Genomic DNA, 23,809 nt, shown 5'->3' on the forward strand with positions numbered 1-23,809 from the left:
CACAAAAACAACCGTGTGTGTGTGTGTAACAGAACATGACTATGGTCATCGGTGATCCCTCACTGCCTCGGGCGAACACTAGCTAAATGTGCCTCACTCAGTCAGTGAGACACTGACATTAATAGAGGCTTGGCATGAGTATGTGTGTGTGTGTGTGTGTGTGTGCATCCAGATAGCGATAGCCATGTAGCTCCAGCCACCACAGCAGTGTTGTGTGCTAATGCTGCTGCTGCTGCTGCTGTGCTGGTGGTAGTGAGGAGATAGACAAGGAGGATTGGTCCAGGCTGAGGCCCCTTTTTTTATAAACCCCCAAGAGAGCAGAGAGGGAGTGAGTGCAGGGGCCTAAATGCAGAATCTCCTTAGCTTTCACCCCCGAGGGACGCAGACACAGGGCCATTTTCTGGGAGAGAATCATGCCGCCAAGCGGACAGCGGATTTACCATATTCATACCACTCTTTATAGAGGAGGAGGAGGAGGATCTTCACCTGTCCCATTTCCCCGCTACGACTGTATGTGGCTGCACCAGCGCGCAGGGCCGCTAAAGCCCCTAGGGGAAACCATTAAGGAGGACCTCGCTCACTCCCCACATTTCTCTCCCTCACCCCCTCCCTATTCCTGCCTCCCTTCCTCCCTCGCTGCCTTCCCTTTCTCATATGAAGTATGAAGCCTCTCTCATTCATTCCATATCCCCACTAATAAGGCAGCGTGGTTCAGCCAAGGCCAAAGCTAAAATCCGGCAATATCGCCCGTCTATGTAGAAGTGGTAGGAATAAAATAATAATAAAAAAAAAAATACAAGAGGAAGGGGGAGGTTTGGTGGGTGGGTGGAGGGCGGCTGTAAACAGCTATTTTGCAGGAACAGGCTCTGATGGAAGATGTGTAGCTGCTAAAAAGTACAGCTTCTGTATTGCTGCTGCTGCCAGTGTGGAGAAAACAGCCCAGATTCATATCAATGGCTTTGATTGAAGCAGAGGGAGAAACTCGCCTGGAGGACGGTTTGTCAGAGATGTCAACACATTTATATGCGTGTGACTTCGTGTGACTGTGTGTGCGAGAGTGTGTGTGTGCGAGTGTGTGTGTGTGTGGATTGGGGTTTGTCAAAAGATTTGTTTAGATACTCATGTGGAATGAAGTGTGTGTGAGTTACAGTGTCTGTTCCAGATCGTGTGCCCGATTTATGCATGTGTGTAAATAAGTGTGACAGTGTCTTTGTGTGTGTGTGTGTGCGCGTGTGTGTGTGTACATGCACCGCCCCCCCGTGTGTGCATGAACTATGTGGATTGAGGTGGGGAGTGTTAGAAGAGAGGGGCAGACAGGCTAACAGATTCATATCCAATATGAAGAGGTTAAAGTGACGAGTCCAATCCTCCCCACAGAGCAAAGAGAGAATGAGATTGAGATGCGGGAGGAAGGAGGAGGGAAAGCAGGGAAGAGGGGAGGAGAGGGAGGGAGGGAGGAGGAACGAGGGAGAAAAGGAGGGGTGTAGTACAACAGATTAATTTCATTTCTGGACTGAGCACTCCACTGCTGAAGGGAAAAAAAGCAGAGGATAATAAAAGAGGATAAAAAAGAAAAGGAGGAGGGGTGCAGTGATAAGGGGAAGAGGAAGAAAAAGGGTAAAGAAAAAGGAGTTTTTTCTCCCCTCCTCTCCTTTATCTGATATAGTAAATGTGTGTGTACTGTATGTGAGAGAGAGATTGGAGCGACTGAGTGTGAAGACGACTGTGTGATCAAAAGTGCTGCTGAGTCTATCTGATCTGCGTGAGGGGAGCGACTCACAACTTTACACTGTGACTAAGGCGCTTTAAATCAGAGGGAAGATGGAGCGACTCCCTTTAAAAACAAACAAAAATGAAACAATATCTGAATAAACATTTTTCTTTTTTTCCCGCCGAGGGTGTCCATTTACGCTTTTCATTCGTGCGACTTTAAAAACATCACTTTTCCCGCGCCTTCTCTTTAAACCGCGACACGTCACATCGGTACAAAGTGTGCTCACACAGTGATCCTGTAACCTTTTTGTTGCTAGGTAACCTTTGCCAACAAAACAGTTAATGCACTTTCATTCTATTTTCACCCGCTATTAAAAGCTGTGACTCAATTGGAGGGACGTTTCCTTAGGATGCTGCGTTTTTTTGGCCAGTTGCATCACAGTACTTATCCATATTAATGGATTAATGGACTGTACATTGATAATCGGCCTATTGTCAAACACAATGACCTTTGCCCTCGCATCCTCTACAAAGAAGTCCTAAAAGCTCTACAACTGGTGTGCAGAATCAGACACAAGTGAACTAAGCAGCCGGTTAGTGTGTGGATAAATGTTTTATAACATACTAAAGAAATCTGGATATATTCAGATATAGTATGAAGTTATTAGGTTTTATTTTGGAGTTTTTAAAATGTGTTATATATCAATATTTGTGATAATGTGAATGGTTGAAAGACTATGTCAACCATTGAAAGAAAACATAGAAAACAGTCTCCATATCAGCCAATTACACCTCTCTCTGAAAATTATCCCTGATTAAAATGGTTCTGCAGGTTCTCTTCGAGGCACCGAGGATCCAGAGCAGATGTGGTGTAAAAAATGAGCAAATACGTGTGATTGTTTCATATTAGCACAAAAGTGTTGGTCCACAAAAAGGCTCTTGCTCTTTCCGTCCGAGCGACACCTGATGTTTACCGTTAATGCTCCCGACAGGTGAAAGACGGTGCTGGGTATGTGTTTACCCGACATGCCATCTGCACTGGGTCTCTCATCTATTTACGAATAAGAAAATGACACCTTCAAACAAGGAAAATGGACCCAGAAATGCAAGGTACGCGACGAGCAGCTGCTTTTTTTGTTTTTTGTTTCCACTCAAATGGCACACAAAAAGCATCAAACCAGCCTGAATTAGATGCAGTTCAAACTGCCCATGCAGGTACAAGAGGGGGGACAGCTCGCTGCCTTACATAGCTGTATTTGTGTTTGCTGAAATTGCACGTCTACATTGCCACTTTTGTTTTTTCTTTTACAACAAAGTCAACAACTCCAATAAAAAAACTGAATTCATATTTCAAACATCTAATATACAATAAAAAACGTGTGTCTTTCGTAAGTTTGTGCCTGTGGTAACTGTAGTCCGCAAAATTGGGGCTTGGGCAACTCACAGCCCTCACATCCATGACTAATCTACAAAAGTCTGCTGTAACAACAACTGTACGTTTTTATATTCACAGCTAATTTTTTCAAGAGCGGCTTCAACGTTTATAGACCACAACAACGTGAAAATGAGGGAGAAATTAGGATTTGGTTAAATGGGTAAAAAGACATATATTCTTACCAGGGGCGTGCACAGGTAAGAACCACCCACCCAACTGGTACCCTAATGGACGAAAAACGCTGCACACTAAAGTGCCCTCTTGAGTCATAAGACGCACACTAAAGTAGTGGAGTGTGTGGGGGCCAGCTGCTTCTTACATCAGGTTAAAAAAAAAGAAAAGAAAGAAAATCGCATTGACTTACAAGAGTTACAATTTTTCTTTTCAGATGATATCAATAATCAATAACATACTAAGGAAACTTGCTTAATTAATCAAGAATGTACAGAGGTCCAAATGAAATTCAATCTCCAGGCCCGGGCTGTCTTTAGCCCTTTAGATCGCACTTTGGACATGTCTGCCTTAAGATGCCTTTTTCATTTTCGCACCCCTGCCCTTCCACATGTCCGTGCAAGCCACTGATGCTTACACACTCTCTTTACATGAAATTTCCACCTTTTATTAAAAAATCATCATTGCTCTTTTCTTTGCAGATGACACTCTACTCTTAGTCCAAATCACTTCTAGAATGAGTCTGGAATAGAGGGAGTTAAAGTCATGTGGTGAATATTAGTAAAGTATCTCCCCAGTGTATTCTAGAAAAAAAAACATTTTCAGTTTCTTCAGGCCTCCTAGAAAAACTGTCCTCATCTGGCGACAGCACATGTAGGTGAAAATGAGTCACAGAGAGTAAGTGCATGTACGTATTTGAAAGTGTGTCTCTGTGTAGTGTGTGTGTGTGTGTGTGTGGGGGGGTTACTTGAGTATAGCAGATTGAAGCACTAACCAGAGCACTCAGATTTATTAAAGGGCTGGACACAGCGCCTGTCCACCCCCCATCCCTCCTTTATCCCTCCATCCTCTATTGTTGTCACTTTACTTCTGGCTCTGTGCATATATACACACCCCCCCCCCCCACACACACACTCTACCCATCCATCCATTCTGCATGATATTATGTTTTTTGCTAAAAACCCTTCAACAGCCACCACTGCTGGTCCCTCAATAAGACGGACTGAAGGGAGGGAGGGGTCAAGGGAGAGAAATGAGAGGAAGGACGTGGTGTTCCTGAGGTAAATAGGGACCCCCTCCTTCCTATCCATCCTCCCCTCTCCTCTCCTCACACGCCCCCTTTTCTTTCCCCACACACACGTTCATTACCATAACTCCTGTCCGCTAAATTAAATTGGGGGGGTCTAAATCTCCCCTCTTCCCCCCAAAAAAACAGCACTGACCACCAGCCAAGGGGAAGGACGGAGGGAGGCAGGAGACAAAAGAGGTGGAATCCAATCTAACTAACCCCACTTTTGTCATCCCACTTTATTAGCTAAATGTATCAGCGGTGGGAAGCAATGCATTGTTGGCTGTGGGGATTCATATTGCCTTATACACACACACACAGTTGCAGACATGCAAAAAAGGCCAGACAAAGGACACGCGCTTGCTCTCTGTGTGCGGTTCATTCGATACAAACTATGTTGCCGAGCATAAAACGTCCCTGCGGCGCTGCAACCGGGCGCGATTACATTACAGCCATGCACATAAACATGCAAACACTCAGTGAGGAGAGGAGTGTACTCAGTGCACACTGTACTGGTTATCCGCTGCTTTGTCAATTTAATCTGTATTAAAGGAGTCCTACAGCTCTGAGATGGCAGGAGCCTGAATGAAGACGAGCTTACTCACACCTCCACACAAATGTTTTGTATGATCACACACTGGCTTCATTACGCCGAAGACCTGTAAAGGAGGATGAGGGAAACCTTAACTCGCGCTCTCGCTATTCATGCAAGCGAGGGAAACAAGATTACCGGCTCCGGGGTTCACACAAAAGACCCGCACTTGTGTATGGCACACACCAGCAGCAGCAGGCAGTGATGGACATTAGCAAACAGGCTATTACACACACCTGCTGGAGATCGCACGCATGCACAAAACTACGGCATGACCTCGTGAACCGTCAGGAGCACACACAGAATGTAGCATCAGACACTGTGGTCTTTTTTTAAACATACTAGTAGAAGGGACACATCAAATTCAATTTAGGGCATACGAATGGTTCATGTCGAGTCTGTTTTGGACAATTTTCCCAACCTACAAAAGTTGCACAGAACACAGTGTGAGGATGAGCTGACACGATATTCAGGACAAATATTGATCCGATACTGGGCAAAATGACTGGATTGGACATTGGAGAAAAACGGAAGCACTAGGTGTTTAAAAAAAAAGTGACGCTATTCCACCAGAATGTAAGTGAGGGACTTACTATTGTCAAATCAGATTGATCCTTCATTGACGACCAAAGACATTTACTGTCGTATCAAAAGACACAATTAGCCGCAAAGCCAAACAACTCCATGCTCTCCATGGTCTGTGTGTGCAAGTTCTAAAACACAGACGTGTATTCCTCTGTGTTACCTGTGAATCAGCACTTTCTGCTGCTTTGGTCCACTAGAAAAACTGAAAATAGCTCACATTTAGCAGAGAAGAAATTGTGCTTCAGTACAAACATTTATTTCCTGATGAACTCTTGCTACCCAGTACCACAGTCTGGATTTTTCATTAGTAAGTATTTTTTTTCTTCTAATAGGAAAACTGCTTCAAAGACCAAGCCACAGATTTCTCTGAAGGCTTGTGGACACACACACACACAGTACAGATTATATTCTGGTGGTGATCTGGATGTAGGATTAACAACATTAAACAAACTATCAATTTCTCAAGTTTCAGAGTTTAAATCCTGAGGTCCTAAGGTTAATTAAGCCTAATCCTAAGGTTATGTGGGGTGAGGAAACCAATTTACCTTGAAGTGAAAGTTGTCTTTTTTAATCTTATAAGACTTCACCCTTTCTAAAAAGAGAAATAAACTATGTTGCATCATCTTTTCAGTAAGGGTGGACAAAAACGAGTTATTCTCATATCAGTCCATTTCATAGCCTTGCATTAGTTCATGCAGGACATGGTAGTCATAGCACGGATCGTGGGGTGCAGCTTCTAATCACAGCCACTCTCATGTAAATGAGAGTGATCAGGTTTAAATAAAACAGTCATTTCTTGCTACAACAACGCTGCCTCACACTGCTGCCGCATACCACCCCGGCTTCCATCTTTGTCCAACAGGTTAAAACGTTTAAAATGTCTTTTCCTGTTCAAGTTTAACTGAGCCTTGATTGAATGTCAATTTTCACAACCAGTGAATTGTGGTTTTAAATTTATTGTAAAATTTGTACATGTAAATTTGTAATGAACTTAATGAACAAGCACTAAAAAGAATATTATTGAAAGTTATATCACAATATATACAGTATTGTCATTGAAAACTGCCCTACCTTTCACCAGTAAATTTTAATTATGTGATGCAGGAATAAAAATAACCATCCATAGGTTCACCCTCACAACACTGACTCCTCTGACACCTAATTATTCTGCTTAATTAGAAGGTGAGCTGCAGCCTTGACCTCAGCGCAGCCACTAATCAACTGAGCAGCCTCCGGAAACTTTCACGCTCTCGTCTCCTTTCTACCGTTTCCTTTCCTCACACCAAAACTCCGCTCTTTGGCACAGCGTCAAAGCCAAGGCGGTGAATTAGAGAGATGGAAGGACGAAGAAGAGGAGGAGGAATGTGAGCTACGAGACGAAAGAAAAGTCAAATGGCTTCTTTACGGTACACGCTGTATAGCGCATACGCGCCGAGGGGAAAGACGTTATTGACGGACACCTTGTTGGACAAAGAGGCGGCGCACAGCTGAGTGTATTCGATTAGGGGTGTGCATTGGTGTTAAACCAAAAAAGGGGTCTCCTGCTGTGTCCAGGATTCATGGTTTTCACGGGGTGTAAAATGGACACTATCCTCACTCACACACACACACACACACACACACACGCACATGCTCACAAATAATGAGACGAGCCATCAGGGAAACACCAATTTACACACACACACACACACATACACACAGGAATAAGTACTGTGATAAGTACTGGGGTACTTGTTTTGTGTTTACATGCACAGACGTGCTCGGAAATGTCCTCGCAAATGGCCACGGGCACACGCACACACGCACACACACACTTACATATGATTGCCGATTACATGCCCAAAGACAGCGAGACACACAGAGCAGTCAAATATAGCCTGAGTACAGCCAATTTAGCCCCTAATGGTCTTTGTGACCATCAAGAGCACAAGATGAAGATGCCTGTCCAATGGTGTGTGTGTGTGTGTGTGCGTGCGTGCGTGCGTGTGTGTGCGTTCAGAGGACAGTGTGTTTACCTTGATTCCTTTCCTTCTATATGTGTGTGTCTAATGGCCTATGAATGTTTCTACGGTAACAATGGCAGTCGGGGCCCGGTGGAAACGGCCTTGCGGAACGTCGGGGCGGCAGCTGGAGGGGAAGCAGAGTTCACACGGCCATGTTTGATCGAACACGAGTGTGTGGGAAGATTTTTACTTCATGTCTGCACAGCGGGGAGCATCCATGCTGTGAAATGACTTTTATTGTGTGCGCAGGGAAGACAAGACGATGAACATGCGTGTGTGTTTTCTGCTTTTTTTCCTCAGGATGGTTTAATACAACTTTTTATGTGTTCTATATATAGATATAAATATAAAAAAAACTAATATAAAAGTGGGTGTAATCAGTTTGAAACAATACAATTTCCTTTAATAAGAATTACTGTTTATCTTTATACATTCACTAATCTGGATTTGAGATAAACATTCAGTAACTTGATCTCAAATTAAAGCTAGCATCTGTAATTGCTGGAAGTTAGCGAGTGAGTTGCAAAATGGCATGGGGGTCAGTAAGGGGCGAGACATAGAAATGTGTTTTTGTGTAGCCATTGCGATAAATTGCTTTTCCACACTGTGCTTAACAGTAAAAATAACTAATTAAGATGCTCCTCCTCCTTTGTAAAGTCAAAGAGGAATTGACTAAATGCCTAACAATGCGGTAGATAAAGTGAAACTTAAGTTTTTCTGTTTTTAACCTCGGGAAATTTAGCTATAACACAACATAAAGATTAGCCAATGTGAGGAGAAAGTGATAAAAAAAAACTATAATTAATGTTTGTATGTGTGTAAAATACTTTTAAGTTCACATTCACAGAATAAAAGCAGACACATCCTCAAAGAGAGTTTGTGTGTGTGTGTGTGTGTGTGTGTGCAGAGCCCACAGAGGGGGTGACGCAGCTTAACGCAATAAAGCATGTTGTATTGACATCTGTGTTGTGTCTATTGATTCCCCATTATGGAGCTAACAAACCTGCCTGGACGCTTTGTCATTCGCAATCACGTTAGCACTGGGACTCGACAACAACGCTGCCCCTTTTAAAATCTGATACATACGCGCGTGCACGCGAACACACACACGCAGGTGTCCCAACACACCCGCACACCATTTCTTGCATTCCTACACATCCACGGCCATCTTTCATGTCACCACACAACCAGTGCAACCACAAATTCTCGCACACGCACTTTAACACCACACAAACACAGTGGCGGGAGAGTAGTCAATGCCAGCTAATCAATAGCGGTGGAAGGTTAAAACCACTCACACAATGGGCAGCTATGAGCTGCTTGTGGTTTCCAGATAAACCACACATGCCGGCAGAGATCCATAAGTGACCTCAACGTGCAATTATTGAATCGTCTACCTCTCTGCCTGCTCTGCTCACACACACAGCTATTGGCTGCACACACCTCACACACACATACAGGAATGCAAAAACGCAACAACTTCCTCTCTTCATAAACCCAAACACCTGCACACGAGTGAAACCACACAGAGCAAACAACTGCCGACAGACATAGTTCAGATTCCTGCTCGCTTTTCACAGACTCTCTCTCTGACCTGCTCATTGACAAACACACACCTGCTGCATATACCGCTGCACAACCGCACAAAGAAACACCGCCTGCACCTCCACTAACTCAACCTTCAACACTGATTCACACACAGCCAATTAAATCCAGGCACCGGGGCCTTTGCTTAGGCCCAGTTTGGTGTGTCCCATCACCGCAACCTCCTCCTGGGCACGGAGAGGTGAAAATCCTGGGTGTGAGACAGAGGTAGTTATCGAGCAGCATGGAGCAACGAGAGTGTGTGTGTGCCTGTATACCTGTGTGTACTGGTTTGTGTTATCTTTTCAGGTACAAACGCTGATCTTGTCAGGTCCAGTTGTCCTCATTGGGACATCTGGTTCTAATGAGGGAGAACCTCATTTCAGAGGAACTCAATAGGTGTTTACATTACCTGTCCCTACACTTCTGCCTTTAGAGATGTCTTTGTCTTGAAAATGTCCATTTACTTTGACGCAAAAACACGTAGAAATGCTCTGCTCTCATTTTATTTAGAAATGAAGTCGAAAAGAAGAACAGAAAGAAGCGCAGACTCCTGCTGTGAGGCTGCAGCACCGCTGACAGAAAAAGAGGGAGACAAAGAGCAGGACTGTAGCTAATAAACCAAATCTTTTCTGCCTTGTTGTTAAACAATAGTTATTCATACATTTGTTTATTTTTATACCACCTGAATAAATAATATAATATACATTATAATACATATATATTATTTATTCAGGAAGAATCGACTGAACATTGAGCTGCTTTGCAGCCATGCCCTGAGTTTGCATTCAAAGTAACTTAATCCAACATTAGAATATTTATAATATTATTATATTTTCCTTGAAGTGCCACAGTTTGAGAACCATAGACCTAAAGCGCAGTTAAAACATCCCATATTCTGAAGGAATTTACAGTGATGAGTTGTGAAAACACCCCCAGAAATTAAACAGAGAGCTCTCTGGAGGTTCCAGAGTGGATGTAAACAGCATCGCCATAGTCTGTGACCGGAATGCTCACGATTTTTCATCCTTCACTAATGTTTTACTACCGTGTCTTCAGAGACGCTCACAGAAAAAAAGCCCATAGCAGAACAAACGGGTTTGACCAGCGAAATAAAATAAACACGTTGTTGAATAACTAAAGCCTGGATGAGAGGCCTCGTGGAATAGCCAACATAAATAAACCATCCCTCTCCATCCAGACGTGTGCCTCCTCCCTGTGAATCTGACAGCTCTCAGTTTTATGTGGGCCACAGCGGCCCTCGAGGATTTTTACTGCACTGTACATAAAATAAAAGAGCATTTAGATTTCCTTTTGTTGTTGCTGCGAGAGCAGGGACAGCGCGGAGGCAGCTACAGGTCCCTCCACGTCCGCCCCGTCCTCTGAAAATCCCACACAGCAGAGAGGAGACTGTCTGGTCAGATCTCACACATCAGAGAGAGACACTCTTTTCTTCTTTGTGGCAAAGATGTGATGCTGGAAAAACGAGCGGAGGAACATCAGTCTCCGCTCTTCAGTCCAGACGCTCGGATGGCTCAAGTGTATTAACAACAAAGAATTCAGGGAGGAGACATGTTTCTGGACAAAGGAGGCTGCTGTTTCATCCTCCTTCTTTCTGTTTCTCCTGCTCAGAGTTCACCAGCGTGCCTGAACGCTCACTTCCTCCAGCTCATTATTCACTTAACAACTGCACAGTGTGAGGAATTAAAGAGGATCACATTAGGGCCTTTGTCATCACGAGAGAAAAAAAAAAAAAAACGCAGAACGCTTTTGATTCTGTGCGGTTTTAAGTCTTTGGCGTAACGACACATTATGCTAATGAGCCTGGATTTCTCCATTTACTCGTTAAAAGCACTTAGAGATGTAAACATGCTGGGCTTTTACTCAATCAGGTGTGTATTCATATAGCAGCGTTGTCTGATGCAGAATCTCTCAATTTTCTCTGCGCTTTTCTCTCACTCTTCATGTAAACCCTTTGGTATAATTGGATTATACATTATATAGTTTGATTAAAAACGAATACAAAATAAAAAGGCTTGTTCATTGAAAGCCTTTTGTAAATCACAGGCCTGTATCACGGTCATTTCGACAGATTTTTACAGTCACCCATTTCATTTTAATATTATTTTATTTCTTTACTCCTGCAGTGCATTGTGGTCCAATATAATTATGATAATAGGCAGTAAAGCAGCATCTAGATTGGTGTAGGACAGAATAGAACTGGGAAGTAAAACAGTAATTAGTGCAATATAGGTACTTTTACACATTTACACATATTAACTTACTTTCATTGGTAACAACTACGTGAATTAAGCTCATTTAAAGTAAAGTCAACAGAGGCAACTTAGTTACTTTAGTTAGACTGGACTTAATTTAAGTAATTCAAGTGTGTTAAAGCTTTGATTTATGAGTTTCCTTCAGAAGTTAATGACATTTACTAACCTCAAAATGATGAACTCATGGACAAAACTATATTTTAAAGCAGTGATGGTAATACAGTGAAGTGTCAGTGAGCTAAAACCTGTATTTATCCAGCGTACTCGCCACACTACACACGTACGTGCATAGATACACAGGAATCACACGGAGAAGAGGTTTATAGACGAGTAAATCTGCGAACATACAGAGGGCAATGTAGCGTCAGCGCCGAGCCAACAGACTCAACGATGTCGTGTTAAAAAGTCGAGCTGAGTAAAAAAAAACCCCATAAGCCTTCAGTTTAAATCCACTACAGAGCCACGGTCTGCTGCGGTCTGCTGTTTAGGAACCGTCTCCGACACTGACCCTCGCTCATCTCAGCCGAGACTTCTGACACCGCGATGCACAAACACACACACACACACACACACACACACACACACTTAGAGGTGCAGATAATCGTGCACGCCTCGGTCAAAGGCTGCAGAGCACGGAGACACAGAGAATTGTGGGTAACGGACTTAGCTAAAGTGGCTTATGGGGGCCCGAGCAAACCACACCAGGAAAATCCAATTCAACAACCTCCTCGTCCACAGGGAACGAGAGACAGACACAGAGAAGAACAGAGAGAGAGAGAGAGAGTTTGCATTTGACTGAAAAGGCTTTCGTGTCAAGTGAATACTTCATAGAAATGAGCGAGAGAGGAGGGGGAAACAGAGGATTCTGAGTTTCTCTCTCTCTCTCTCCAGAGATTAAAGATGAAAGACGGAGAGAGGAAAAAAAGAGGAAAGAAAACAGAAGGGAGGAGGATGAGGAGGAGGGGATGAGTGCCGGCCTCTGCTCTCCGATATATGCGCTTTATTTCCCTCATGTGTATTAGATGCTTATCACACCAACATGTTTAAATCAAAACAGAGGAAAAAGAGGAAAAAAAGAGAAGCTCATTCAGGCTCTTTGACCCTTTTGTTTTCTCACATGAGGGAAAACAGACATTCATTCATTCAGTTATTAAAATCGACTTCTTAATAATCACTGCATTATTAATGGAGTTAACTTAGTGCAATATTATACCTCAATATTTGGCTCTGTCTTGGTATGCGATATATCGCAGTAACAATACGTGTAAATACAGCAATATCCTGTAAAATAAAAGACAAGTATTTCTATAATTCTAGCTGTTAATGCTCGATATAATAAGAACGAGACCTGGTGCATTTGTTGCTTCACAAAAGCACATGAATATGTGAAATTGAGAATAATTATGGCCAAACCCTGCTGTTACACCAACAATCAGGCTAAATATGGGAGAAGAGCTGTTGACTAAGTTTTATTGTGTAACGTTATGATGATCCCATGCATTTTTAATCAATATGCAATCATAAAAATCACAGTTTCCTGTGACAAATGGTTCAATATCAGCACTACAACAGGCTTTAGAACCCAGGATATAATAAATAATCTAATAAATTGCTCAGCCCCCGAACTTTCTTTATTTGTGATTTCACTCTGTCACTTTTAAACTGACTGATTCCCTCACCCGTTCATTTGCAAAGTGACACTTTAACCTTTCTCTTTCATTTCTTATTCATGTATGCACTCACTCATTCAATCATTCATTCATACACGCGTTCTGTTCACTGCCACCTCCGCCTCCTCTCCTCACCTCTGTTACTTTAATTTCTTAGAGGACTAACAGAGAAATTGACCACCCACACACACACATAATATATACACACATATGTAATATATATATACACACACACACACACACACACACCTCCAAAACAGAAGCCAGTGGTTATATGTCGCCTGTCAAAGCAGCTCTCATTAAAACCTCAACCGTTTTTCTCCTCCTGACACCTACTTAAGGTGATAGCCTGAGTTACTCCTGCATGGTTCGGCTCAGCACGGCACAGCACAGCTCTGAATGCACACCTACCCCCCCCCCCCCTTTCCCACCACACACACACACACACCCCCATCTGTCATTTGAAATTTCCGCCTGGATGGATTAAGGCGGTGCTGGGGACGAAGCTGCCCCACTCAAATTTGTGCACACACTCATCTGCAAACGGTCACCATGCACGTTCACTTAAGTTTTTATATTTTTACTTATTTATAAAGGAAAAAACCTCCACAGGTGGTGAAACACAGAGGTGAAAATAGACCGTGACCTCCAGCAGGTAGTCACCATTGTGGGAAAATACACTTAAGATTGATTTAACTTGTGCTGATAGGTTAATTTTCTCACTGTAAAATAAATGTATGGAACAGATAAATGGTTACACATTACAGGAACTGCAGTGTTCCGCTCTTATTGATTATTCACAGTGGTCATAAGTGTAATAATGAGGTCATTTAAATGACATTATAGGCCAATTTCTACAGAATAAAACCACTTTAGCCCTTTAATAAACACTGAAGTGTCCCCGTCTTTTATTTTGAAAGAGAAATCAGAACTTCACTTCTTCTCCTCGCACCATCTTCCCATCTACAGCCAAAGTTTCTCTCCACAACTTCTTCACACTCCTGTTTTCCCATTGTGGCCCCACTCAGAGATCAATACCCTCTGATCGATAGATGACAATGAATATTTCCCCCTAACCTGAGCAGGAGGAAGACTGAAGGAGGAGAAGAGGAGAGGAGAGGAGCGAGGAGACAGGAGAGGAGACAGATGGGACGGAGGATGAGATGGATGATGGTGAATGAAAGAGGAGAAGATGAGTGTGGAGGCGCCTCTGTGAGACTGTGATGGATGTTAATGAGACACATATTCATGCACCCAATTTGGCGGCAGCTTTACACTCTGCATGTATATGCAAGTAAGTATTCTATATACACCCTTTTTTTATGACTTAGTTTAGCAATAAATTCAGTGTTATCCTTTTGGGGGGAATAAAGAAGATTCAGATTCTCCTTCAAATTAATGAATCTGATCTATAAACTGTGTTTTTACATGCATTTATTTATAACTCAAAGCTCCAAATAAGTTTGTAAGTTCTTATTTTCAGTTTAGTAAAACTAATTCTAATTTTAAAAACACAGCTTAGGAAAAGTGAAAATCATGAAGTAAAAATATTAAGCATTAAATGTTAAACATAATGAAATTTGAGGTCAAATAAAAAAATAATATGATATAAGATGTTGTAAATACAGTACTGAAATTAGAGCTTTTTAAATATTTGAAATGAAAACGCCTGGGTGATGTTTTTTTGTGTGGAAAACAGTGTAAAGATACGGAGGAAAAGGAGCGGTCAGTCTTACCGGGGCTGGACCGCGGAGCCAGCGAGGACTTGAGTCTCCAGGCGCTGAAGTCGGACGCTGTTCTCTGAAAGACGAAGGGGACCGGCAGGGGGACAAACATGGTCCTCTGTCGACCTGGGGGTCGTTGGTTTTTTTGGTTTTCTTCTTTTATTTTAGTCTCACTTTTCTTCCTCTCTTATCCGTGGTTCTTCTGGCTTTCTTCGCGTTTGTTTTCCCAGGTTTGTGAAGACGCAGGGAAGAGAGAGAGAGGGAGGAGAGACCGAGTATTTGGCTTGTTTTTCCTCTCGTGGAACTGACTCACATCTCTCTGTGGTTTTTTTTGGATTTCTTTTTAAAGCTTTGGATACAGGTGGATATTATGGTCCTTTTTCACTGAGTCAGACACACACGCGCAGGGTCACAGGAAGGTGTGCAGGACGCGCAGCGACGACTGTTTGGCTTTGGGAGAAGAGAAATAAAGCTAGCAGTGGACATCCATGCGGCTGCAGGAGACTGGATAGTAGATGGTATCAGTTATACGACTGCATCCATGTGAATCTAGTGCTTCTCTCACTTAGACTCCGTGTAGTGGCTCCAGAACAGCTGTGCGTAAAGATCGTGCCTCTGCTGCCGCTGATGATGTCCGCCTTTCTTCTCCTCTTCTGTCCGCTTTGGTTTAGGAGTGAAGAATGAAAATATGTCTGCTCCTGTTCTCTCATGAAAAGTCTTAAAAACAAACACTGTCCACTGGTGAGTCCTCGGCGTGGAAGAAGGGAAAAAAACTGCGTAAAAACTGTTGTTGCTTCTTCTTTTTTTGATATATTTTTGGTTGTGGTTTAGATTTGGTCAGTAGCTGCAGGCTGGTCCGCTGGAGAAAACACGCACACAATGCGGCGCAAACATAACACGCAAAAATGTCATTTGGTTAAATAATAAAAAAAGAAGAAGGTATAAATAATGAAATAATAAAGTGTAAGGCTACGCAGGCACCTCCTGTCTGACTTTCGCTCCTCCCTCTCCTCCCCTCCGCTCTTTCGCTCCCTCTTTCTTTACCGCGGGTCACTAATTAGAGAAAAATCAATGGATAAATAAATGAATAAATCCATATCAATAAGTGCACCTGTCCACGGCGATGATGGCAAAGCAGGAAAAAGATGAAGGAGGAAAGCGAGAGCTTTTCTCTTTTTCTTTTTTTACGCTGGACTGTCTTTTCTTTGGCTTTGCTCCGACATCCGCAGCTCTCTTTCTCTCTCTCTTCTCTCTCTCTTCTCTCACTGTGTGTGTGCGGGTAAATCTGCGTCCCCTCGGTTTATTACGGGAACACTGGTGGTTTCGCTCCGACACCGCGCAGCCTGAACGCACTCTGACACGATGAAGCGCTGCGACCAGGAGACACACACACTGATACCCAACCCCCTCTTCTCTGAACCCCCTTTCCTTCTTTTCCTTTCCCTCCCCTCACTGTTCCCCCCTTTCCCTCTCCATAAACCTCACCCCAACACACACACACTAGCCTTTACACAAATGGACACACAAACCCACTCTCTGCATGTGCATTTTGTGAAAACAAGTGGGCTTTTTTTTTGTAGCAATGTAAACATGTAATGGAACATGGACATTTCCTGTTATGATTATTCTGAACAACAAAAATCGCGATTCAGGGTATCATTGTGATTCTTGTTCAAATCTGTATGTATAGTGGCATTTTCCTTCTTCTTCATTTACCATCATTTAGCCTAAACCTGTGAAAATGCTCACAAATGTTTTCGTCCATATTTTTGTATACATATTTTACAGAAAACCAGGCTGACATTATCAAAAATGTTACAAAATGTTTTAATGTCACAAAAACATTACGCGTTAGCAAGAAACGTTACAAAATGTTCTGTTAAATATGTTGCGAACATTACAAAAAAACGCTGACAGAACGTTGCCATGTTACAAACTGTACGTCAAAAACAGACATTATGGAAAACTGGAAAGGCGCCCCCTTGTGGCACCTCAAAAATATAATCGCGAGGCCTGTATGTTTAGCGAGCTAGGTTTCATTTTTATCCTTCAATCATGATTATCTTTATTGTTGGGGAAATGATTATTGAATAAAAATCACAAGAATCAATTCAACATGATACGTGATAATATCGCGCATTGTTACATCCCTGTCGGTACTTACTATGGTTCATTTATGTGAAGTGCATATTGAAATAACACTTGACATGTGTTTTTATAGCAGGTCACTCATAAAGACTGAATGTGCTGGACAGAATGTGATGATGAGGATTTTATGAAAGTCCATTTGAGAATTGTAACACTGTGGAAGACACACAGACACACACGCTAATCCCGTACAAGACTAGGGCAGATTCAGCCAATTGATCTTCTGATTACTTCATTATAATGAAGCCAATAATCACATCATCGCCGGCCTCCGTAAAATCGATCGACTCTTCACAATGTGTGGACATGAATTCGAGAGAGAGAGAGAGAGCTTTGATGTATATTTCAGCAGGTGAATCTCTCTCTCTCATGTATAGATTTAGGCTGCGCGTGTTTCTGGCCCACGCAAGGTCACCTGCAGCACTCAGCCAGTGTTTTTTTTTTTAAATCCCGGCACAGAGGAGACTAATCAAAGTCTGCGCAGCCACGAGAGCTAAATTAGTAATTATATTTGGGCTCGGGGAGGCGCGTGCGTGTGTGCGTAAAGTGTGCGTAAAATGTCAGAAGAGCTGGATCTAAAAGTGCGTGCGTTTTTCCATTAAGAGCACAGGTCATTGTGTGCGTGTGTGTGTGTGTGTGTGTGTGCCTCGAGGCCATCAACTCTCGCCTCCTCTCTCCTCACATCCTCACACTATAACTAACACCGCCCGGCTGAACTCTGCCTACGGGACGCGCCGCCTCAATATCCGCGCCGCGCATTCACTCAGCAGATCATCACCATCATAGATTTTTTAAAATAGAAAAATCCATGCGCTAAGTATCACAGTCAATAAAAGAAAATCGATGAAACGCGCGCGCGCACACACACGCGCACACGCGCACACACACACACACACACACACACACACACACCTCTGTGTCTCTCTGCATGTGTGTACACGCTCGTGCAGGTGAGACTGAGCTGTTAATAAGTTATCGATCAATTACGGCTCTCATATATGGAGAAAAGCCTCGGGCTCTTTGCCGATGCTAATGTCTATGAGGAGAAAGAAAAGCAGCTTCACATAAAATAATAATAAAAAAAACAGATATCTGCTGTTCAGATAAAATAACAGCAGCAGCAGCAGCAACTTATCCTGTTCATCTGTTCTCATGTATGCACTGCAGCTGCTTTACTATCAGTACACGCTGAATACTCTGATAAAGTACTTCTATGATCATTAATGTTCATGCTGTAGAAGTAAAGATGGTCACTGATAAACACTTTAGTACAACAAAGAGGGGACATCACAGTAAGTGTTACTACAATTACTACGGTTGTCACAGGGAAACAACTCACCACACTATTAGTACACACAACTATTACTAATAATACCACTCAAAGGAAATGTCATAAAATAACCCAGACAAGGACAGACGCCGTAATCTACACACTCTAACTTCATAGATATGTTCAACTTAGAGCAAAGCAAGAGGTAATAATACATTTTAAAATAAATAAACTATGATTTATTGTTTATAAAATGTCACAAATCAAAATGACTATGGTTTTAATAATTTATTTGTTACGTGGAGCATATAAACCAGAGAAAAAACAGAGCGCCCGTATTTCCATACAAAACACATGTATATTCTGACACAAACACAATCAAAAACAGTGACATATTAAAGTTATTATGGGTTAGTTCGACAAGGGGAGCTTTAAGAGCATACGAGTATGACAGTATTATTAATAATAGTACTACGAATGCTGTCGTTGCCTCCATTTGAAGTACTACTGCTGAAGTACTAGTACCATGACTCCATCTTCCACCTGTCCTAACTGAACCTTCTTTCTTATGATTCAGTGTTTCCGTTGCTCGCTGCAGCTTTTGATGTCACACAGACACGAGTCACATCACAAAGGAGAAGCAAACCACCCCCACCACCCCACAGCCCCCCCCTCCATAAAATTAAAAAAAGAAAAGCCCACTCCCCATTGACAGATGACATCCGCGTGTCCAACAGGCGAAAGCAGGAGGGAAAGAGGAGGAGGAGGAGGGAGAGGAGAGGAGAAGAGAGGAGAGTGTGTATAAAGAAGCGACCGGCTTGTCCCTCGTGAGCCCCCCTCGCTCTCCAGATGAGGGCGAGCGCAGAGGAGCCCCGATCCAAACTCCTTCCAGACAAAAGCAATTATTTCTTGTAGAATATAGTGTGTTTTGTGCGTTCATCGCACAGGAGGGAAGGGAAGGAGGGGAGGGGGAGGGAGGAGTGTGTGGGTTTGAAGGAGAGGTGAAAAATATGGCGCTCGGTGGGCCTCATCAATAGCTATATGTTATTTTTCTCTTCTGGAATACCGATTCTTTTATAAGTACTGCAACCTGCTGCGTGGCTGCTTTGTCTGACATGGTGGGCTCATGTGGGCCCGTACTGAACATCTGAACCACACACACACACACACACACACATACACAGCAGGTGTGAAAGGAACCTTAATAAAGATTCTGAATATGGGCAAAAAAACTTGCATCAATACAAGTTTCAAGCCAGTCAATATTGATCAAATGCACAATAACTGAAAATTCAGCTTTTCTCCCCAGGTAAAACCAGAGTAAATTGTGCTTTTTAAACTTCTTTGTGGACAGAAAACATGACAAACAGCGCTGTATTTCTTTAAAACGCCAACATAAAATAATTTATGGAAACATTAGCATATCTATTGTTGACAAAGAGATGACTTAGACACGCCAGCATTCAAATACACACGGCTGGATACAAGCTTTAAAATATTTAAATGAAAGATGAATATTTAATACCATATTATGTTTCTTAAGTCAGAAGACTTGTTTTATTAATATTTACATGGACATTTTGTTTGTCAGTAGGTGGCGAGGGTCTTCCCCCACCCCCCCTTTACATTGGTGGAAAAGACACGAGAGAGGGGAAGATGGTTTTAAACAAAACACTGTGTAGTTTCTACATAATATCACTTATTTTTACACGTGAGACATCTATGTATTAAATGTTTACACCGTGTTTTCAATGAGACAATCCAAGAAAAGCCATTTAAACCCCAACCCCTTATTACTTTACACTATGTTTCACTGAAAGGACTTGAAATGAGTGTGCTGTGACTGAAGCCGACCTGAGCTCGACAATCGTTTCTGGGTTTTAGCCTGAACCCGAGGTGACCGAGGGGCCAAAGTCAAAGACACAAAATACACAGAAACCCCAGAAACATTGACACAAACACGTGGTGTTTGTTTTCAAAAACCACATGGCAGAACAATCACTGTCCACTGGAATGGTATTGATTTGGGACGGATTGATGCAACCCACAACCATTTTTTTGTGTGTGACATGATATGGACACCACTTTGTTGAGAATCTCTCTATAGCAATATCAGTGTTTAAAATGACTTCATTTTATGAAGGAAACCACTTCACGCTAAAATGGCCACTAATTTTAGTGTGAAAGAGGCTCCAGTGCATCGCAGAGGGTTACTGGAAAAATAAAAAACTGCTAAAAAAATAAGGTAAAAAAACAACATCATAACACCTCATAAGAAAACCTGCCAGAAGTCTATAGGAAAATCTGATTATTACATTTATTTGTCTGCTCTCTCTGTGTGTGTCTGTGTGTGAGAGAGAGTTCATTGTTAAACGGCAGTGTCATGTTGACAAACGAGTTGGTTGAATTAAATTCTCCCTCATCAATAACAAGAGGGGGCCAATCAATACCAGCTTACAATTATATCAGCGCCACGTCCCCGTCCACTGCTGCTGTAACTGCACTCACACTCGCACACAAGGAGGAGGAAGAGATAGCGAATGAAACGGAAAAATCATTACTCTGCTAAAACGAGGAGGATTAATAAACACTTTAATAATCTAACACAAAGATGTGTCCAGCTACCCTTTTTTCAGGACTCCCATAGAATCGCAAATCCCTGACATTAACCATCACTAGTTAATCCCTAACTGTAACATAAACATAATTCAAATCTAAGACCTAAACTTGAGGCCTCATTAGGACCAGGTTTTGGTCTCCATGAGGACTACTGGTCCTGACAAGGTCAGTGTTGATGACAGGAAAAGGTCATAGAGGTGACAAATACACAGAGATATTCATGTATCACTGATGCTAATAAACAAAGACCTTCACTGTACACACACACATTAGTTTTAGCGTCTGACACTTGGTCTATTTTCAGCATCTCTCTCTCTCATTCTCTGTCTATGTCTCTCTGCCTTTTCCTCTGACTCAGTAATCAATGCTGACAGATTGTCAATAGGCCGGTCTCGGCGCTGCCAATACTTCTCCTACATATCCATTATTCCTCTTAAGGCCACAGAGGACAAACACAGAGAAGAGTAAAACACGATGGTGTCGATACGCCACCTTGATACGATCACTGAGGACGATCAATGCTGTTGCTTACAGATCACGACAGCTCGCCTCGGCCGCCGGCGAACGGGAAGTCACAGTTAGTGTGAAAATCAGTTTGTGAATATTCTTTTTTTCTCTGCGCTAACAAAGCCTCGGCTTTTCCTTTTCTCCGTGTATATGATTTTATTTCATACATAACATAACAACACGTTTTCCTCCTTTTCCCCCCAGTGTTTGCATTTCACAGATGTTCTGCTTGCTAGTGCTTCCTGGATTAGACGTAATGGATTTACACTGGAACTTTGCAAGCTCCCCCTACAGTTTTGGAGTAAATATTTTTACGATTCCACCGTAAACATCGTCTACCTCTTTGTTTTCAACGAGTAAAACGGAAAAGCCTGCAAACAGACAGTAGGGGGCAGTGATGACAGCCAACAATCTCCATGCAACAAGACATTTAACCATCGCAAAGACTCGGAAGCTGTTAAATTATGGGACAATCCGGCACAGTTCCTGCTTTAATTTGTAAAACGCACACAGAAGTGTGTTAACAGTTCTATTATTGACCTTTTGACGTCATCCCTGCTATCAGGTTCACACACACAAGTTTGAGTTCTGTCACACGCACATTTATCTCAACTCTCAGCAGTACATGCATGCAAACACACCATAGCATGCTAGAAAGCACATAAACTGCAGATCAACACATGTTGTAATATGCCATATTGACATTCATGTAGACACATGTAACATGCATGAAAAGTACACACACACACACTCTCTCACAGACACACACACACACTGCACAAACAGCTTAGCTTGGCACAAATGTATCATCAAGGCTTGAGCTAAAGCCAATGACATGGATGGAGCTTTCCGGGCTATGCAGTCTGGGGTGAGAGTGTGTGTGTGTGTGTGTGTGTCCATCACAGATGTGGGGGGTAGATGAGAGCCTTAAAAATGGAGCGGATCAGACCCAGCTCTCCTGGACACCATGGAATACGATCAAGAGGAGTGTGTGTGTGTGTGTAGAGTAAGAGTAAGATGTACAGCTGACAAGAAATAGAAGTTAAAGGAGATTTAAACATCACCCTGCACACAGTATTCTGGTGCTGAAAAGGCATGTCACTCACCTCGACTTATTTAAAAAAAGAAAAAAAAAAAAAAAGAAAATTCAGATTCACAATTCATATTCAATCAGATAAGAAGAAGAAATGCAACCAAACTCCTTATCTCTCACACACACACACACACACACACACACAGGTTGAGCTTTCTCTCATTGAGAAGATTCCATTTGATTATAGCTTTCCTAAACCATAGACCACGTAGAAAAGTGGTCATAGTCGTCTGCCTGATGAGGCCAACCAGGGGGTGACTCGGTCTTAGGACAGACTTAGTTCCACTTTAAAAGGAAAATAGATGACAAATCACAGCACAAATGAGTGGACATACAGTGTGATTGACAGCCGGTATCATCCAATAGAAGCCTGGCTGTAGGTGACGTCTGTGAACTTCAAATCAAATCTCAAATGTTCAGGCTTCAAAATGAGAGTTCAGTTTCTAATGGGTGACGTCACAATCGGTTGCCACTTGTCCACGACCAAACTTAGGTCCAGTGTGAAATAATTAGCGACATCTAATGGCGAGTCTGCAGATTGCAACAAATGGAGAACTCCTCCCTGGGGACGACAGTGGCCTTAACATACAATAAAGGGTGGATTTCAGGGTGTCGTCATCAATCGCCCCCATTGGCAACACCAACAAGTAATATTCCCCATTAATGGTACGACTTGCAATCTGTGGTCGCAAGGAAGTATGGTCAGACATAAAAGAGCCAAAAATGGAGTATAAATTAGGCTGCGAAAACCAAACTATTTTAGTTTCAAAGTGATTATGCAAACATATGTATGGGTAGTATAGTAAATTCTGACAATAAAACCTTATATGTTACGCATTGGTCCTTTACTAGATTACGTGAACCTACCGACATCCTCACAACGATGCCAAACAACATAAATCTCATAATCTTTTTATGACCATAAACGTCATTGATTAAACCCTCAAATATCATTTACTTGCATATGTCTCCCTCTATATTGACTCTCAGCCAGCTGTGTGTTATTCTCTGCATCTTTCACTCATTCACTCCAACACACACAGATGCTTGTGCTCGGTCTGTGTGGTTTGTGTTTCCTGGAGAGAAAGCGAGACAGACACAGAGTGTGTGTGTGTGTGTGTGGGCAGATTTAGAAGCGGAGGATCAATGAGAAATGCAGAAATCAATGCACTTAGCAGTGGGAAATCAATGGGGTCTAATCGGGATGCCAATGGCACAAGTCAAAACAATTAAGAAGGAAGAAAAATGTTTAACAAACCCTCCTCCACCCCCGAATCACCCACAACCCACCCACCCTTCCACTCAAATGCTTACACAGAGGCTGAGGAGCGACAGAGGGAGCAGAGGGAA

At 42.5% G+C, this 23,809-nt stretch overlaps 1 protein-coding gene across 1 annotated transcript in view; it reads right to left on the minus strand.

The window, feature by feature from the left end:
- pou2f2a (POU class 2 homeobox 2a) overlaps nt 1-14,934 on the minus strand; it is a gene marked incomplete at both ends in the record, with an annotated part of 58,746 nt that extends 43,812 nt beyond the window's left edge. Inside the window, one exon of the mRNA XM_083899283.1 lies at nt 14,835-14,934. Coding sequence (XP_083755409.1) covers nt 14,835-14,934 — 100 coding nt within the window. The remainder of the gene's footprint in view (nt 1-14,834) is intronic.
- Nucleotides 14,935-23,809: the final 8,875 nt, after the last annotated feature.

The sequence above is a fragment of the Microchirus variegatus genome, assembly GCF_963457635.1.
Source record: "Microchirus variegatus genome assembly, chromosome: 13".
Classification (NCBI taxonomy): Eukaryota; Metazoa; Chordata; class Actinopteri; order Pleuronectiformes; family Soleidae; genus Microchirus; species Microchirus variegatus.